The following is a 16,719-nucleotide window of genomic DNA, read 5'->3' as shown; positions in this document are numbered from 1 at the left end:
ACCTTCCTCCTTGGTGAAGATCACAGGTATTTCTGGAGAGGCGGGCTGGGGAAGGGCTCTGCTCCCACAGGCTTCCATTCCCCTTTCTGCAAAGGGCTCCCAAGAGGGGCCATACATCCATGGGGATGCAGCACATCCCGGCACGGACTCTCCCACCAGTGTGGATTCACGAGCAGGTTGAGGGGACCAGATTAAAGCCTGACACACCGTGTTAAAAAGGACTCTGCTTCGGCAATGCGGTATTAACGTACGTGCTAACAATTCTCCACTACGCTTCAGAAAAGGAAGAGGGAACAAGGCCTGAGAGTATCGTGCCGCTGAATAAACCCATCCTATGCCCACACTTCAAATACTTTGCACAAGACCTGCCCAGCCAATCCACTAAAGAATAAAGAATTGCAAGAGGTACCGCAAAGGGCAGGGCCGAGTAGAGGTAGGGGAAGGTTTCCATGCCTGGGGCCAGCCTGGATCTGGAAAGCAAGGACTAGAAAGAACGTAGCTGTGATGGAGAGCTACAAAATCGCGGGAGACGTTCGCATGAAGGACCCAGCACATTGAACACCGAGAGGAGGATGCTTTTCCAGGCCATGCACCATTTTCAGAACTCGTCACTAGGTGTTCTGGAGGTGGATGCGCAGAGTCAGGCTCATCCGAGAGCTCACTGACAGCTAACAGAAACAACGGTTCAGATGCAACGCCAAGGAGCGCCCACGGCACTGCTCGCAGGGAGGCCGCAGCAGCACCGCACCATCCTCACCTTGAGGTTTCTGGTCTCTCCTGCAACATTCACCACCCAAGCAGAGAGAAGCCACCGCCATGCCCAGATGGCAGTTCTTACGTTAATTCCTTCACAACCTTTCCAAGGCACAACTTTCACCATCGCTAAGTGCTATTTTTACGCCAGGCCAGCGAGCAGCAGCCTTGGCTCTACTCCCCAGCTCGACCATCCGCAGTAGGACCATCAGCGAACCCCTCCTGTAAACTGGGGCTATCGCTCCCTCCTTTGGGTCACAGGGCTCTTTCGACTGGTCCTAAAGTTCTCCAAGACCTTTGCACAAACTGCCATCCACACACAAAAGACTCTTCCCCTCTTGATAGGTTGCAGATGGGGTTTCGCACCCTTCCATCTGTATCTGTTAGCTGAAGGACTTAAATTGCTACAAGCCTCCGATAGCTCCGTACCCCACAGCCAGCGGCATCCCGTGAATACAAACCGGGATGTCAATATGAAGACTGGCGGGAGGACGCAACATCTGCATCTCAAAGAGGGAGGCAAGCATCCAAATGGCATATTTACAAAGCAACTTGTAACAGCGCAAATAAATAAGCTCTCCTCTTAGCAGCACGCGTGCTTCTGCCGCGGCGCAAACCTTAGCTTCACAAGGCTATATTTAGAAGAGAGAGAGGCTTAAATTGAGCATGTGCCACACGAGCAGAAAGTGAGCGTTGGGCCGATGAATGGCACAGGCGCCGAGTCTTCACCAAAGCCTCAGCCCAGGGGGAACAGGGCGCCGCCAGCTTTGCTGCGCCCCACGCGAAGCTGGGTCCACTCCCACCGCTTTGCTCCATGGGCTTCTCCAAAAAGCTTTTCCACTGCGGTCCACCTGCTCGGGAGACCGGCTCCTTAAAAAAACAACCAAGCAGAAAAAAAACCCAAGCGATTTGGACCCGTTGGCTCGGCAGCAGCTCCAGTTAATGGTTACCTGCACAGCGGCCCCCCCTAGAACCCACCCACCAGTGACCTGCACCAGTTCGCAGCTGCGAAGGGCACGACCAGCTCTGCTGAAACCAGGGACCACGCTCCTGGTGCTGCTGAGGCTCCGGTCAGCTTCAGCGGAGTCTGGATTTCACCCAGGGAGGCTAATCGGGGACCCAAATGTAACGCACTCCTAAGTACTTTGCTGGATCAAAGCCCAAATTATTAATGCCTGGTATTACACGGTAACACCACTTAACTACGTGATATTTAAGTAGCTATTTCTCTGACGCTTCTAGCTTGCTTACATTTGATACTACTACTTAATGACTTCCAACTATGCCAGCTATTAATTTAAGTTTCTTGTGTTTTCTTGTGCAATCCCTCTCTTCCCCGTCAGAGTATTCAGGCACGCTGTTAGTCTCCTTCTGGAATATTGACACTGTTTTCCCTCCGTCCTTCTTTTAGGCAGCAAAACCTGCTTGGCCAACACGAACACACCAGGAACGTGGCTGTGCGCTCAGCTTTACGGGCTCGGATCAGGTATACTTGAAGACGGTTTTTCCCTGGCTATCCATCATCCACAAACAAGAACGGAGCTTTATTGCAGTGATTTACCCCCGTTCACCCTGAAACCACCCCCCCCGCCTTTCATCCTTTCCCAGCCCAGGTAACGAGACTCCAGACGGGGCTTTGCTGCGCGGAGGGTCCAGAGGTGCGATCCCCGAGCGGGACCTTGGGATGGGTTTATGGATTTCTGTTTGCTGCTGTAATTGGAGAGACTTTTGTTTCCTTGGCACAAAACGCCTCCCCCCTCCCCGGGATCACACCAGAGACGTGTCAGAGTGATGAATTGCCACGAAGCGCAGGCTCCGTGTTTATTATTGGGACCATCAATAACCCCCAGCTGGTGTTACCACTCTGAAGAAGAAACAAGCCTTTCTAATTTTTCTAAAAATCAAGCTTTTCTCATGCTGCTGGGGGAAGCCCAGTGACATCCGAAGGAGATGTAAACACACCGAAATCTGGCTTCACACCCATATACAAATACCTCCAGGCTCAGTGGAGAATTCATTCAGAGTCCCTTTGTAATGCATAATTTACAGAATAAATCCCACCTAACTTCATGTTCCTTCCTGACCATTTTCTTCCGAGCAGCAATCGCCGAGCCACGTGCCGGCACGTCCGAGCTCTGCAGAACTTGCACAGCAAAGTGCAGACGACAAGCAAACCCCACCGCCGGCTCCTCATGTTTCCTCAACAGAAACCCCCCCATCTTCTTTGAAATAAAATGAACATTTCCATTTCCAATTCCACACAAGTGCATCAAGGTCCTCCACAAAGAGGAATATAAATGCACCGTTATAAGGAAGGCGAGAACAGATTTTTAAAAAAGCATATAGGGATTGACGCGGCTCTGTGCAAGTCAAATCCCCTTCAGGCAGGCTTCTAAGCGACGTTTTAAGCTTCCAGCACTAAGTATCTTACATCTCCGCCTGTGCGGCATCAGCCGGTCTCACTGCGCCCTGCTGAACACACTGCAGCCCGTCCCGGCAGACACCCACGCGGCATCGCAGACACCAGGGACCCCCGGGGGGATTAAGCAAGTAGCTTAAGCCTTCCGGAGTGGCCCCGGGGATTACTGCACACCTCTAATACAGATTGAAGGGTCTCGATCTCCTGGGACTCCTGAAACTCTTAAGTCAAGGCAATCAAGCCAGAGACTGAGAGTGGATCTCATCAATGCTAAAAAATACCTCAAGGGGGGGTGTCAGGAGGATGGGGCCAGGCTCTTCTCAGTGGTGCCCGGGGACAGGACAAGGCGTAACGGGCACAAACTTGACCATGGGAAGTTCCATCTCAACACGAGGAGGAACTTCTTTGCTGTGAGGGTGGCAGAGCCCTGGCACAGGCTGCCCAGAGAGGTGGGGGAGTCTCCGTCTCTGGAGACATCCCAACCCCGCCTGGACGCGTTCCTGTGCCACCTGCTGTGGGTGACCCTGCTCTGGCAGGGGGTTGGAGGGGATGATCTCCAGAGGGCCCTTCCCGCCCTGTGATTCTGATACAGGCGTGACGTACGCGGCACACGCGGTGATGTACACGGCACACGGGCGCTGGCTGGGTCTGCGGGACCGGTGGGCTGACCTCTCTGACAGACCGCCCTCCTGTAAAACCCTTCGGGAGCAAGAAACCAGGTCTCTGAAGGAGACACAGTTGGTCACCACGATGCTGTCACCCCCCCACGGAGACATCCCCCCCCAGTCTCCCCGTCGTACCTGGCTGCAGGGCGGCAGGAGGGTGCTCTCGGGCGAGAGCTGGCTCTGGCACTGGCCCGGCTGACGGCAGTCCAGCTGGATGAGGCTGCGGCACTCCTGGTGGCACGTGTATCGGCAGTCTGCACGGGGAGAAACCAGAGCGTGAGGCACCCGAGAGCCACAGCCGGCTGTCGAGGAGCAGTGGGGGAACCCCGGGAAGGGATCAGACACCTGCCGGGGGGCAGACGGATGCTCAGACCGATGCTCGTGGGTACTGGCATGGCCAGAGCTGCCGGCCAGGCACACATCCCCATTCGGGCACACTCCTGCAGATGGGGACAGGTACCAGAATACCTCATCCACCACTAAAGCTGCTCTCACATCCTCTGCCTGGGGAAATCTGTATTTCTTGCTGCAATGCTCTGACACAGGCCGCGTTCCTGCCCTGCGTCCTGCTGCCTTTCCCCTGACCTGCTGGCACCTCAACATACAAAGTAAAGAACGTGCTCCAGTCCCACCAAACCCGGTGGGTACGCCACTCCCCAGCTACGCTCCTTGGAGACGCCACCTGCACAGAAACTTGGCCACTTCTCGAGGAAAGGACGCTTCATTGTCCAACATCAGGAAGGAAAAAAACATCTTTATATTAGAGAGAAGTCAAAGGATTTAAGGTCACTAAATATGACCACTTCAAAGGCCAGTACAGTGACCGAGGCATGGATCTATCATCAGACTCTGCCAAAAAGCCATCCCTGGAGAGGGTACGGACATGTCCCTTGCCCTGGCAAAGGCTGTGACCTCCCACCCCAGGGCAGAGGCTGCCCAGGTGCAGCGAGGGATTTATGTGGGTTTTTTTGGATGCTGACCCATCCTGCTGTAAGACATTAACTAGTTTCAGGCAGGAATTGCACAGACGGCTCCGCAGGGCCCAGGTTTAACCTCTTCAGGCGCAGGGTCCTGCTCGCCCATGGCCCGCGGCTGCCGAGGGGCAGCACTGGGCACAGCCACCTCCATCCGCCAGACACAAGGGCTATCGCACAGCCGCGGCTATTAGTCCCCCAGCCCCTTCCCTCAGCGCCCTGACTGCTCCATGCCCTCCCGACTGCAGCCAACAGCCTCCTCCCACTTTAATGGCCCTTCTGATCCTTTTAATTTTTAACTGTCGTACAAACAGCGTTAAATTTACTTTTTACACTTCCCAAAATTCCACCGTCGTCACTGACCTGAAAAAAATATATCCCAAAACCAAGGTAAGAGAGTTCACTCCACAGGAGACGGGACTGAGCGCTCATCCCTGCCACCCTGCTCCAAGCCAGCGAGCTTGTATTTTAAATACCCTTCTTTTTTCTTTTCTTTTCTTTTTTCTTTAGCATTTGGGTCGTTGGTTTTGAATATCTGGGGCTTGCAGGAATGCAAAGGAATATCCCACGTTTGCTCTGGAAACAGGGATTTCTGCTCAGCTCTGCTGAATGCTCGCACACGGGAATGCCCGAGTGCGAACGAGAGGAGCCGAGCCACCGCTGGGAGCTGGTGCCTGAGGGGGAAAACCATCAATCTCCAGGGGAAACAGGGAAATCATTTATCATTTAACATTCATCTGGCATGAGCTGTCTATCATCCTCCTATTCCAAGCCAGTTGTCTCTAAGTGAGCCTGGGGGAAAGCAAGGAGATTTGCCTTTTTTTTTTTTTTTTTTTAATTAGAGATAAGCTGCACAGTTACATGGTAATTTAATGCATGACCTTTTGAGCAACTGGAACAGCCTTTTAATGGGGGACATTCGCCAAATCTTTGCTGGAGGTGCCAATTTGAGGATGCTCCAGTTGCAGGTTCACCTCAGCATCTGATGCCAGCAGAGAATCCCTTCTGCCTATTCGGTCCAGGATTTTCAGATTTGGGCAGCTGCCTCCTGCCGCCCCGGAAGGCTCCGGCATCTCCAGCCAAGGAGGTGCATGGTGAGAGGTTTGAAAAACGTAATACGGGCCACAGAAATTACAGTTCCCAAGCACACCTCCAGATCAGGCCCATTACGGCCAGGCATTTCTTTACGGGATTAAGGCATGACACCTCCTTAGTCACCGTCACCTATTAACCGACCTAATCACTCAGCATCCGGCAGGGAACACTAATTTTAGAAACCCAGCACAGCTTTAGGAAGCAGCCACGTGACAGGTTTGCCAAGAGGAGCAGGATGCCTCCACTTACGCTTTAAGATAATTTCCATTCGAGTCAAAAAAAGTAACACTTGTAAATGTACTTTCTTAAAAAAAAAAAAGTGTCACATCACTACACTGTGAAAAACTTTGGTGGCTGAAAGGAATTTCCCATTCCCCACAGATAAAGTTTCTCAGGGGGATAAAGATGGACAGAGTGAAACAGTCCAATAAAGATGCCCATCAAGATGCCTAAATATAGGACTGGAGTCACCCCCTGCCCACCCCCATCCTCCCACTCCCACCCCCCAAATTCCACAGATGGAGCATCTTTCGATCTGACTGCAACGCCAGCCCCAGGTCTGTAGGTTGGGGTGAGAAAAGGCCAGATCCTGGCCCCAGCGATGACAGAGAGTCCAAGAGCCCGACCCCAACGATCACACGTGGCTTTTACCCACAGAAAAACCTCCTGCAACCCCGCATGGGAGACCAGACACCATTGCCCCCAAAATTAGGATGGAAAGGGTCTAAACCATCCCAACATCTCCCCTGTGATGCTCTTAAACTCTGTTTTCTGGCCAAAGTTTGTGGTTCCCGCAGCGGTGCTGGGCTGCCAGCCCCGGCACGCGTGGGACGGCAGAGGAGCGCTGTCGAGAGGGCACAAGCTACACAAAAACCCCTTGAGTGATGTTAAAATGAATCATGAAATTGCAGGACTTATCTTAAAACTCAGGTTCCTCGTTTGTTAAGGATCCTGGTGTTCATTAAAAAACCAAAACAAAACAAAAGGCAAATCAGAAACGCTCCCAACAACAGCAAAGTTAAGGAAAACCTTTGAAGCGCGACCCAGCTGCCATGGGAAGGCCCAGAGACAGCCAAGAATGAAAAATAAAGCGTTATGTGTTTTGAAAGCATGGAGACCCCCCAGGTGTTCGAGCACCGGAGCGGACGGTGCTGAAGAAAGGAGCTTTCCCCCCTTCTCCTTCAGCCAGCCCACGCGCACCTCTAAATGCCGGCTACACGCGGGTTGGATTTTGCAAGCTGCGCCGCTTAAGCGTGAGGGCTCGGTGGTGCCTCTGCCCTCGCTCGGAGACGCCCGACGTCACTTGGGGTGACCTCAGGGACGGCAGCAGGATGTGGCCCCGCAACACCACGACAGCCAGCGGCGTCTCCTGCTGCCGGGAGGGGACAGGGCAGGACCTGCGGCATCGCCACCAGTGCCAGCACACGCAGGGCGAGTGCGGCGAAGGGACCTGGTTTTCCTGCGAAGCACTTTGACGTCCCCCACGGCAACGATCCAGCCCCGTCCCTCCTTCAAGCCTGCAGCTCCGTCACTGGAGGTCTCAGCTGGTTTAGGTCTAAATCAGGTGGTTTGGGTTTAGTTTGTTTGCAAACACAGGTGAAACGCAAGGATGGTTTGCTGTTTGTTCAGAGTAGACAGGACCCCCCTGGTGACAACGACCTCTCAGAAGGTCCCCGTGCCATCACCAGAGCTGCAGTGCGAACCCAGCTGCCAGGCAGATGCTCTGGAATCATTATTTACTAAAAGGCACATTTTCCTTTGGAGTGACAAGTGGGGCAGCTCCGACACTGAACAGGCTGCCCAGAGAGGTGGGGGAGTCTCCATCTCTGGAGACATCCCAACCCCACCTGGACGCGTTCCTGTGCCACCTGCTCTGGGTGACCCTGCTCTGGCAGGGGGACAGACGGGATGATCTCCAGAGGGCCCTTCCAGCCCCCACCATTCTGAGATCCTGTGACACACCGAGCTGCGCTCTGCCACGGTGCTCCCAAGAGCAGGGCTGCAGAAGGTGCCTGAGCAGAAGCTGAAGCCACCTGGTGCCACCGGCGCCGTGGGAGGAGAGTGTGACAGCCCCAGTACCTGCCGGGCATCACCAGCCAAGTTCTGCAGTGCTGACCGGAACACCGCAGGAATCCCATTACCCCTAATTAGCAGCAGAAAGCCCGCCCGCAGCAGCCGCCAGCAAATACACCCCAACACCGCAACTTACGCCACCACCTACCTCCAGCCAGCGAGACCTCCCTGCTCGGCCTCCCCAGTGGCCGGAGTCCCTCAGACCAAGACTTGGACTTGGGAAAATGCCTGAATATTTTGCGAATTCTCTTCGTGACAAGCCCGAAGCAAGCGTCCGTCCCCGCTTTCCCGTCTGCCATCCCCGGAGAGGAGACGGAGAGCTTCCCGGGCACGCGGAGCCAGGCCGGCAGCTCCGCAACCCCCAACGCCGCCAGTTGCCAACCTGCATCGGTGCAAGCTACGTCTGCTTCCACCGGCCTTTCCTCCCACGGAGATAAAACACTGACACTGTCCATTTACAATCTCCTGCCATTTGATGGGTTTGTTTATTTATTTATTTTTTGAGCAGCGAGGCAGCACGCCGGCTCAGGGCTTGTGCATCTCTGGGCTTGTCCTGTTAGCCATGGAAAACTTTCTATTTCTGGGGCTTTTTGCTTGATAAGATAAAAGAACCCAACGGAAGAGATTAGCAAGAGAAAGCGCAGGAGCCAGCCGCGCGCTGGGAGGGCTCTTTCCAATACCCACTCTTCACTTTGCTGCTTTTCCCCTGCGCTCTTCTAAAGTTTAAGGGAAAAAAAAAAAAAAAAGTCCCCAACGTTTAATCAAAGGTTAAATTAAAGGAATACACTGAGATTAACTATATTTATAACATTGATTTAAGCTCCGCACATAGCTAGCTAGGTTTTTAGATCACTGCTGCAGACCATTCACAGCATCTCTCAGTTACGACTCTACCGGGTGTCGGGTGATGGGGTGGGACGTGAACATCAGTTTAACAGCAGGCTTGAGATCTGCCACTTTGTACCCTCCACTCCACATCACAACTGTCCCCTCTCTGCTCAGCCAGCCCCTTACGGACACACCAGGTTTCCAGCACCCTGCACAACGCATCCTTGCAGGGAGTAACAAAGATGAACCTTAACTAATCCTAAAAATCACACCAAGGGGCATAAGCCACGAGTTAAACCACAGAGGGGACTTTTGTATTCACCCCTCGCTGTCCCAACACCTAGACAGCATCCCTGCAGCTACACGCGTCCCCGCTTCCCACACTGGGACCAGCAAACTCAACTAAACTTACTGGGCCAGGGACGAAGCAGGGGGAGAAAACAGACAGCCCAAAAACTAACCTGCAAAGTAAGAGCCGGAGGCTCGGCTGGTACGTCTCTCCATAAATCCTTCCCGAGGCACCGGACTGGATTGCAGCAAGAAACATCACCCTGAAGACCTGAGCTGCTGCAGGAGCCCCGGCAGCTCTGGGCAGGTCACCGTCCCTGCCCACGCCTCCATCTCCCCCGGGGAAGCGAACGCCCTGCCTCGGGGAACCCCGGCGGGCGGGATGCACCCCGGCACCCCACCCCGTCCTCGCCCGACCTCGGAAGCGCCCGCCCGGCAAGCGCCATCCCAGTCACCCGGCAGCAGGAGAAGCCTCAGGAATCTGTCTGGACCGGCTAAATGGGACAGAAATGCAAAGTACTGTGGGTCCTGTGAACTGTTAGCAATTATTATTTACAGTGGCAAGAGCAGAGACACGGCAGGGTGTGGGAGGACGTGGTGGAAGAAGAGAACATGAAACACCACCGTGTCCCAGAGAGCACCGGCGGTGCGAGCGGAGCCTCATCCCGGCAAAGCTGGGCCAGGCTTTTTAAGAGCTTCCACACCTGCTGAAGAATTCATTATCTTAAGCAAACATCTACTTGACAACCAGTAATATTAGAACTGCAGTTTGCTCGACAAACTAGAAAGAGAAATGGTGTGTGTTTAACCAACTTCCTCCTTAAGGAAATAGGTCCTGATTCAGCACAGCACTGGAACGCAGAATTAACTGCTCTGAGAGATAAGGGTGGCTTCAGACCAGAGGCATAAACCCAGACAGACGCTGAAGTGCTTCACTGAACCAGGTCCATGTCGCAAGATCCACAGATCAAAATCTGGCTTGAGGTACAGCTGCGTTTGGCACCAAGATGGCCAGGCGCTGGACGCGCTCCTGGGTTTTCCTCGAGGCAGAGCCTCACAACAGCCCTCCCGGCGGGGGAGCATGGAGAGCTGGAGGGATTTTTCTTGCAAAGAAGCAACTGAGCCAACAGTGTCCTATTCCCCTAACACCATGGCCACCAGAGCCAAGAGCCACCGCGCCGAGCGGGGAGGGCATCCAGCTCCAGCTGCCCACAGCTCTGCCGGGGACACCACAGCTCCCGCAAACACAGACTGCTCGTGGTCACTCCATCCAGCATCACCCACCTGGACCAAGGAAACAACTCCATGGGACGTCATCAACATGACCCAGGAAATACGTGGGCGGCAAATCGCTCCCCCCCCCAGCTGCCAGGACGAGAGAGGCCACGGGGGAGCCCCCCCAGCACAGACACGGGATAACCACCCCGGCCAAACCAGAGGCTGGAGCAAGGTGAAGGAGCAGGCACAGCGCTGAGCCATTGCTGGGACGGGTCTCACCACCAGTTTTTCAAACGGCTACAGCACCAGAAACAGGAATTTTATATCAGCCCCTGCATCACGGGTACAGCGAGGATGAGAAACTCCCCCAGGAAGAACCAGTCCATCTCAGGGTGAACTGGGATGGAAAGGGAGCAAAGCAGCCGTCCCATGCACAGGTTGGGCTCTCGCATAATTTTGCTGCCTTGAGCCACGAGATCCCCGGCCACCAGCGACCAGCCCACCCCATGCGGCACGGAGGGACCCTGAGTCGCCAGCGCCACGCTACCAGGAAAAAAAAAAAATTAAAAAAAAAAAAATGCAAAATGCGAAATAAAACACGCTGAAGGTTTTGAAGCTGCGTTAGTCACCGCTGCATTCAAACGACTGCACCCCGCCCCACCAGAACAAACACCAAAAAAACCCACAGCAAAGATGCACCTCCGCGACCTGCCCGTCCAGCCCCTTCTCCCTGCGACCTGCCCGTCCAGCCCCTTCTCCCCAGCTGCAGCAGCCTCTTGTGTTGGGAAACGCTGCCGGCAGCATTTACACATTTACACTCCTGCAGCGAGATTATTTTTTTTTCTTTTTTTAATACTCACACAGGCTTTGAAAGGTGCCAGCAGCACAAAGGCACGTACATGAGGTAGGAGATACTTAAGGCACAGCGTGTAATGGCAGAGCTACTCCTCACGCCCAATTGCATTCCTGCTGAGACTGAAGACAAGTATTTTTAACAAACACTGGCAGGACGGCCTGGGGTCAGTCGCTCCCGAGCTCCCACCGCCCCATCCCTTCGTGTTGACGCCAATGGGAGCAGAACGCTCGATGTCTGTCACGCACAGAACTGACCTAGAGGCTCCCGATAAAGGCAGTGAAAAGGCTCCCGATGTCTCAGACCTCGTCTGCATCAGCCCCAGATGCAGCACCCGTGGGTACGACTGGAGCTAAAACCTCAGTAAGAGCCTGTCCACCGCTGCCAGAGCCAGAAGACTCATTCAGGACCGCCTAAACCTGCCAGATACCCGAGGAAAGTCGCTCAAGGGGATCATTTTCCTCATTCTGGGACTCGCCAGGTCTCTGCCCCCAACACTTCCATCCAGACCCCCGGCTGGAGGAGGAACCGCAGCGCACGCGTCCCACGCTAGCCTGGGAAAGATGGCTCCACGGTGCTTGAGAGAAGGGAAATGGAGCCGAGAGGACTTCAGTGCAACACTGGTTGGCACGAAATGCCCACGGCCAAAACCCCCCTCCCCCCTCAGCAGCAGGGCCGGCTCCCGCTGCCCCTTCCCTTTTCCCAGGGCAGACCCAGAACTGGAGCTGGGAATGCTGCAGAGCGCGGTGTCCCCCTCCCTGGGGCCAGGCACCATCCCACACGGGACACCGTGCCCACGGCATGGACAGGAAGGGAGACGGACCGTTTGGGGAGGGAGGAGGAACAAATACCGCTTTCGCATTTTACTAAAGAACCCCAGATCTGATGCAAATAAAAATAGGCCAGAACTGTACAAACAAAAACCTGAGTATCCTCAGGCTGCAAGTCAAAAGCAAATAAGCAGCAACTCCGCATCAGAAGAAAAAGAAATGTTCACCAAGGGAGGACAGCACACCCTGTCTGCAGCTCTCGGGCATTTTTAAAAGGATATACTATTGGGATGACAGGGAATGCTGAGGCTGTAATGAGCATCTCCACAGAAGTTCCCCTTCCCTCCCCCCCCAGCAATGCTGCCTGGTTGTTTGGGGAATTTTAGAGGCAGAACTACTCCCACAGTCTGAATAATTCTCCTCTGAAATGAAAAGGGAAATAGAGTTATTTAAGTTTTGTTTCAATATAACTATGGAAAAAATCCTGCCAGAGGAGAAGTCCCTCAAAACAACTATTTATAGTATCAGCCGCACCACAAAATTCTGTCAATTATTACTTTAGACCGGGATTTCAAAACACACAGCCCAGTATCTCACCTCGCGCATGAGCCCTGTGGCAGTTTTGCAGGACTACCTGGTGAAAGACAAGAGCCCCGACAGAGTTTTGTTTTGCTTCGAATAAACCCACGCTTGTTTCTTTAAGCAGGCTCATTCACACCTTTGCTCCGGTGCCCAAGCAGGGCAGAGCCGCCGGCCCCCGGGAACACTGGCCTTTACTGCGTTTGGAGGGAGTTAATCGGGAACGGCAGCCAGAAGGCAAAGGTACGGGCCAGCAAAACGTATTTGCATCACCCCCTCTCAAACGACGCACCACGCAGCAAGTTCATCGGCCCCGGCGTGTTCCTGCGTCACGTTGTGCTGGCCGCGTGGTGACGGCTGGGTTACATTTAATTAACAGCAGTCAGTGCTAAAACCTTAATGCGATGCAGCAGGGCCATATGGCACGGCTGTCTCTCCCAATTGCCCTTCATTTCCAAACAGCGCCAGGAGGCACATGTAAGAGCCCTGCTCACGCCGCGCTATGCAAATCACCACTAGAAACATTTAATTGATTCATAATCTAAGGAAAGGCGAGCGTAAGAACCAGAACGGGCTGAGCAAGGGACTAATTGCCCCGGCGAGGCTGGTGTTAGAGCACGTGCCTGGCATAACCCCCGCAAACGAACCAGCAAACGAGCAACGAAGCTTCGCAGCTGCCAGCTGGGCCCCGGGCAGGACACGGCTCATTCCCTCCACCCAAACAACCACCAGCACCAACTACCTGCCCTCCACGCTGAGGGTACCTGCGCCCCACATGCCCCTGCCTGGGTACGGGTGGTCGTGTGGGCACAAGGCTGGGGTGAATGGCATTGGCATTAGCAGCTTCTGCCAAAAAACAAGAGGCTGAGCTGACCCCGACCGGCAGATCTTCGAGTCACTCAAACCCAAGCGCAGCTCTGCAGCTGCATCCGAAAAGACAAGTTTCCACCCAGCCTGCGGCAGGGGACGTGCCGAGGGACCACGCTGGGAAGGAGCAGTTTTGCTGCCAGCAGCCAGCGCAGCACACACCACCGAGTTACCCAGGACACAGGTTCCCTCAAACCTCCCCTGCCCCAGCCTCATCCCCCCACCCGCACCACCGCCGCCGCAACGACTAATGCAGGTGGCACCTTTCCAAGGACCACGCAAACGCCCCATGGCTCAAGAGCAGCCCCCCCAGGGACACGGAACACAAAGTGTGTGATGCTTACGGCCCCTCAGGGCCCCCTCCCACACGATGGAAAGATTTATCTCTCCTACAACAACACAAGCACGAACACAGTCTGTCTGACATGAGGAATACACATCTTGGTGAATCTCACTGCTGTGGGCACTCTTTACCTGGGGAGTTTGGGCAAAGCAAGGTGTCTGACAAACTTAATATTGCTAGAGGAATTTCCCCCTCACCGTAAAGCTTTACAAGCACAAATCCTCCCTGGTCACTGAGGAGATGCTGCCCAGCGCTGGTGCCAGCCCCTTCGCAACCCTGCCGATTAGCCGATACTCCCCGCTTTCCTGGAAAAGCTTCGTTTCCCAAATCCGCCCCGGCAGCACCTCCCCGCACCCGTGCCCAACACCCGGCGACAGCGGTCCCTTTGCGGGGACACCCCGGCCAGGTCCCTTCCTCCCTCCAGCTCCCGGAGCGCAGCACCGGGACCCCCCCGCCCCCGCCCAGGGAATCCCGGCGCGGAGCCCTCCCCGCAAACCCGGCGGGTCCCCGCGGCACCCGAAATGGGGGGGGGGGGGGGGGGGGGGGGCGGTCTGAGGGTCTACAGCGGCCTGGAAGGGGAGGAGGCGGGTCCGGTGCTGCCGCTGCGGGAGGAAGAGCCCGGGCAGGAGTGCGGGAAGGAGCGCGGGCAGGGCTGCGGTGCGGGACGGGGAGGCAGAGCTGCGGTGCGGGACGGGGAGGCAGAGCTGCGGCGCGGGATGAAGAAGCAGGGCTGCGGTGCGGGATGAAGAAGCAGGGCTGCGGTGCGGGCAGGGGGTGCGGGAGAGCGAGGCGCAGGCAGGGCGCAGGCAGCACTCACAGTCGCAGCGCAGGGCGCGCTCCCGCACCGCCTCTCCGCACAGGTCGCACCAGCCGCGGCGCGGGGGGCGGAGGGCGAAGCGGTGACCGTGACCGCGCTCCGACGGCTCCCCCGGGCCCGCGAAGATGCTCCGCACGTCGGGCAGCAACCGCGGGGCTCCGCCGCGCCTCCGCAGCCGCCGCCGCGCTGCCCTGGCCCCGCCGGGGCTCCCCGGGGACCGGCCGCCCATCATCGGCTCGAGGGGGAGCGCGGCGGGGCCCGGCGGCCGCCGGCGCATGGAAGCGGGCGCAGAGGGCGGTAGCGGGCGGGGGCACGGCCCCACGGCCGGCGAGGCCATGGGCTCGGAGCGGCGGGCGGGCGTGGGGCAGCGCAGGCGCCTTGGGCCGGCCCGGGGGGAGGAGACACGGCGGGGGGGCGGGGGGGTTGAGGACCGGGACTGGCCCTAGGGGGGACCCCTCCCGTGGAGACAACCCCCCCCCCTCCCCCCGAGGACCGGACCTCGGGTCCCCACCCGCGGCACCCATCAGCGGACCCCCCGTGCGAAACTTCCTCGTGGAAACTCTCCTCCCCGTGGGATTCCCCTCCCCGCGCCGTGGGATGTCCCCGCACTACACACGCACACCCCCCGTGGGAATTCCCCACCCCACCCCCCCCCGGGGACCTGGGCTGCTGCGGGGAGTGCACGCATCGCCCCCGGGTCCGGGTCCCCCGGCGCAAAGCAGAGCCAGGGGCTTTCTCCCGTTTGGGCACAGCCACGTCCCACCCCGTGTCCCGGGCTCTGCCGCCACGGGAGCTGCCAGCTCGGGCCTGGGGCACTACCCCAAAACAGGCTGGGGCAGACCCTCTCCTGGCAGGACGCGTGTGTGTGGGGCAGGCTCTGGGGGCAGCTGGAGCAAATTACCTTTCCCCACTGCCACGCCAGCCGGGCTCCGGAGCGACGCTAAGGGCGGTGAGCCGAGGCAATTATCTCTCCCAGATGAGGCTCTCGTGGTTGTGGGAAATGCGAAAGGGAAAATATGATGGCCAAATTTTGAAGTGGTTCCGAGCAGGCTCCAGCTCCGAGGGCACCCGTGCCTGGCTAGCAAACCTCTCCCCTGGGCAACGGAGGGGAGCACGAGGGAGGGTGGCTGGACCAGGTGCTGCGTGGTCCTCTGCCGCTCCGGCAGTCTGATAACTAAGTGACTCTCTCTTCCTTTGAACACCTTTGAAGAGGCACGAAATGAGCTATCGCCCTTTTCCCCTGTGTCCGGATGGAGCCCAGCACACAGAGAGGGTGACACGGTCACCCCGAGTCATGCAGGACGTGACTGGCCCTGCACTGCCCAGGCTGTGGGCTAGTGGGCTAACCCAGATCATCCCTTCTCTGCCGCCCTCAGTCACACTGGTTTAAATACGTAACTCAGACAGAATTGCCCCTCAGTTTCTTTGGTTTGAGTGAGAGCAGCCAGGGGAAGAGGAAGAGGTGGCTGCAGCGAGTGCCATGCTGGGCTGTGTGAATCCTGGCTTCTGGGCTCAGGGGAACCTGAATTTGATGTCTCTCGTGAATTCCCGAGGACAGGATAAGCCAAGGATATCTAAATCCTTTTCAAGGATTTTAATTTGAAAGATGGATTAAAACGCTGGTTCTAAGCTACAAAAGACTAGTGCCATAAGCAGTCACTATTAAGAGCTTCAAACCAAAGGAGCGATAATGCAGCTTGAAATATTCTAGTTTTGTTCTGTGCTAAGTAGCAAGATTAATTTTTGGAAGGTCTTTTTCTTCCCCATTCAAGATCCTGATTCACTTTCATGCGTCCTTTCCTTCTGCCTGAGAACAGCAGCAGATTTATTCTTGGGTTTCCCAAAAACTTGGTATTTTATCCTGTGTTGTTCCCAGACCATACATAGTATAAGGAATCACCTGCAGGAAAGCAAACGACCTCTCTGAGGGCAAAGATCTACCTGGCACCTGGCTGGGAACCCGCTAAAATCATTCTGGATGTTTGTTTTTCCAGTTCCATGCTGGGGCACAGTTTCAGTCTCAGTTCTGCGGTGTCGGGGTGGAGGAGGCAGGCGGGGATCTCCCGCTGCGCCCAGAGGGCTTTGCTTTCCCTCGCCCCCAAGGAAATCCCCGGAAAGCATGCAGACAGCTTCCCCCCGGAGATGCTCCAGCAGAGGCTGACATCCCCGGGAAAGTG

The 16,719-nt window shown here is 56.1% G+C and overlaps 1 protein-coding gene across 1 annotated transcript in view; it reads right to left on the bottom strand.

Moving 5' to 3' along the window:
- Positions 1-14,879, bottom strand: part of RASSF5 (Ras association domain family member 5) — a 34,789-nt gene extending 19,910 nt beyond the window's left edge. Inside the window, exons 1-2 of the mRNA XM_074564320.1 lie at positions 14,543-14,879; positions 3,973-4,091 (exon numbers count right to left, since the gene is read on the bottom strand). Coding sequence (XP_074420421.1) covers positions 3,973-4,091; positions 14,543-14,879 — 456 coding nt within the window. The remainder of the gene's footprint in view (positions 1-3,972; positions 4,092-14,542) is intronic.
- Between the last annotated feature and the right edge of the window lie 1,840 nt (positions 14,880-16,719).

This window comes from Larus michahellis, chromosome 21, assembly GCF_964199755.1.
Source record: "Larus michahellis chromosome 21, bLarMic1.1, whole genome shotgun sequence".
NCBI lineage: Eukaryota > Metazoa > Chordata > Aves > Charadriiformes > Laridae > Larus > Larus michahellis.
The sequence above is the reverse complement of the archived record's forward strand: the minus strand, read 5'-3'. Positions and strand labels throughout refer to the sequence as shown.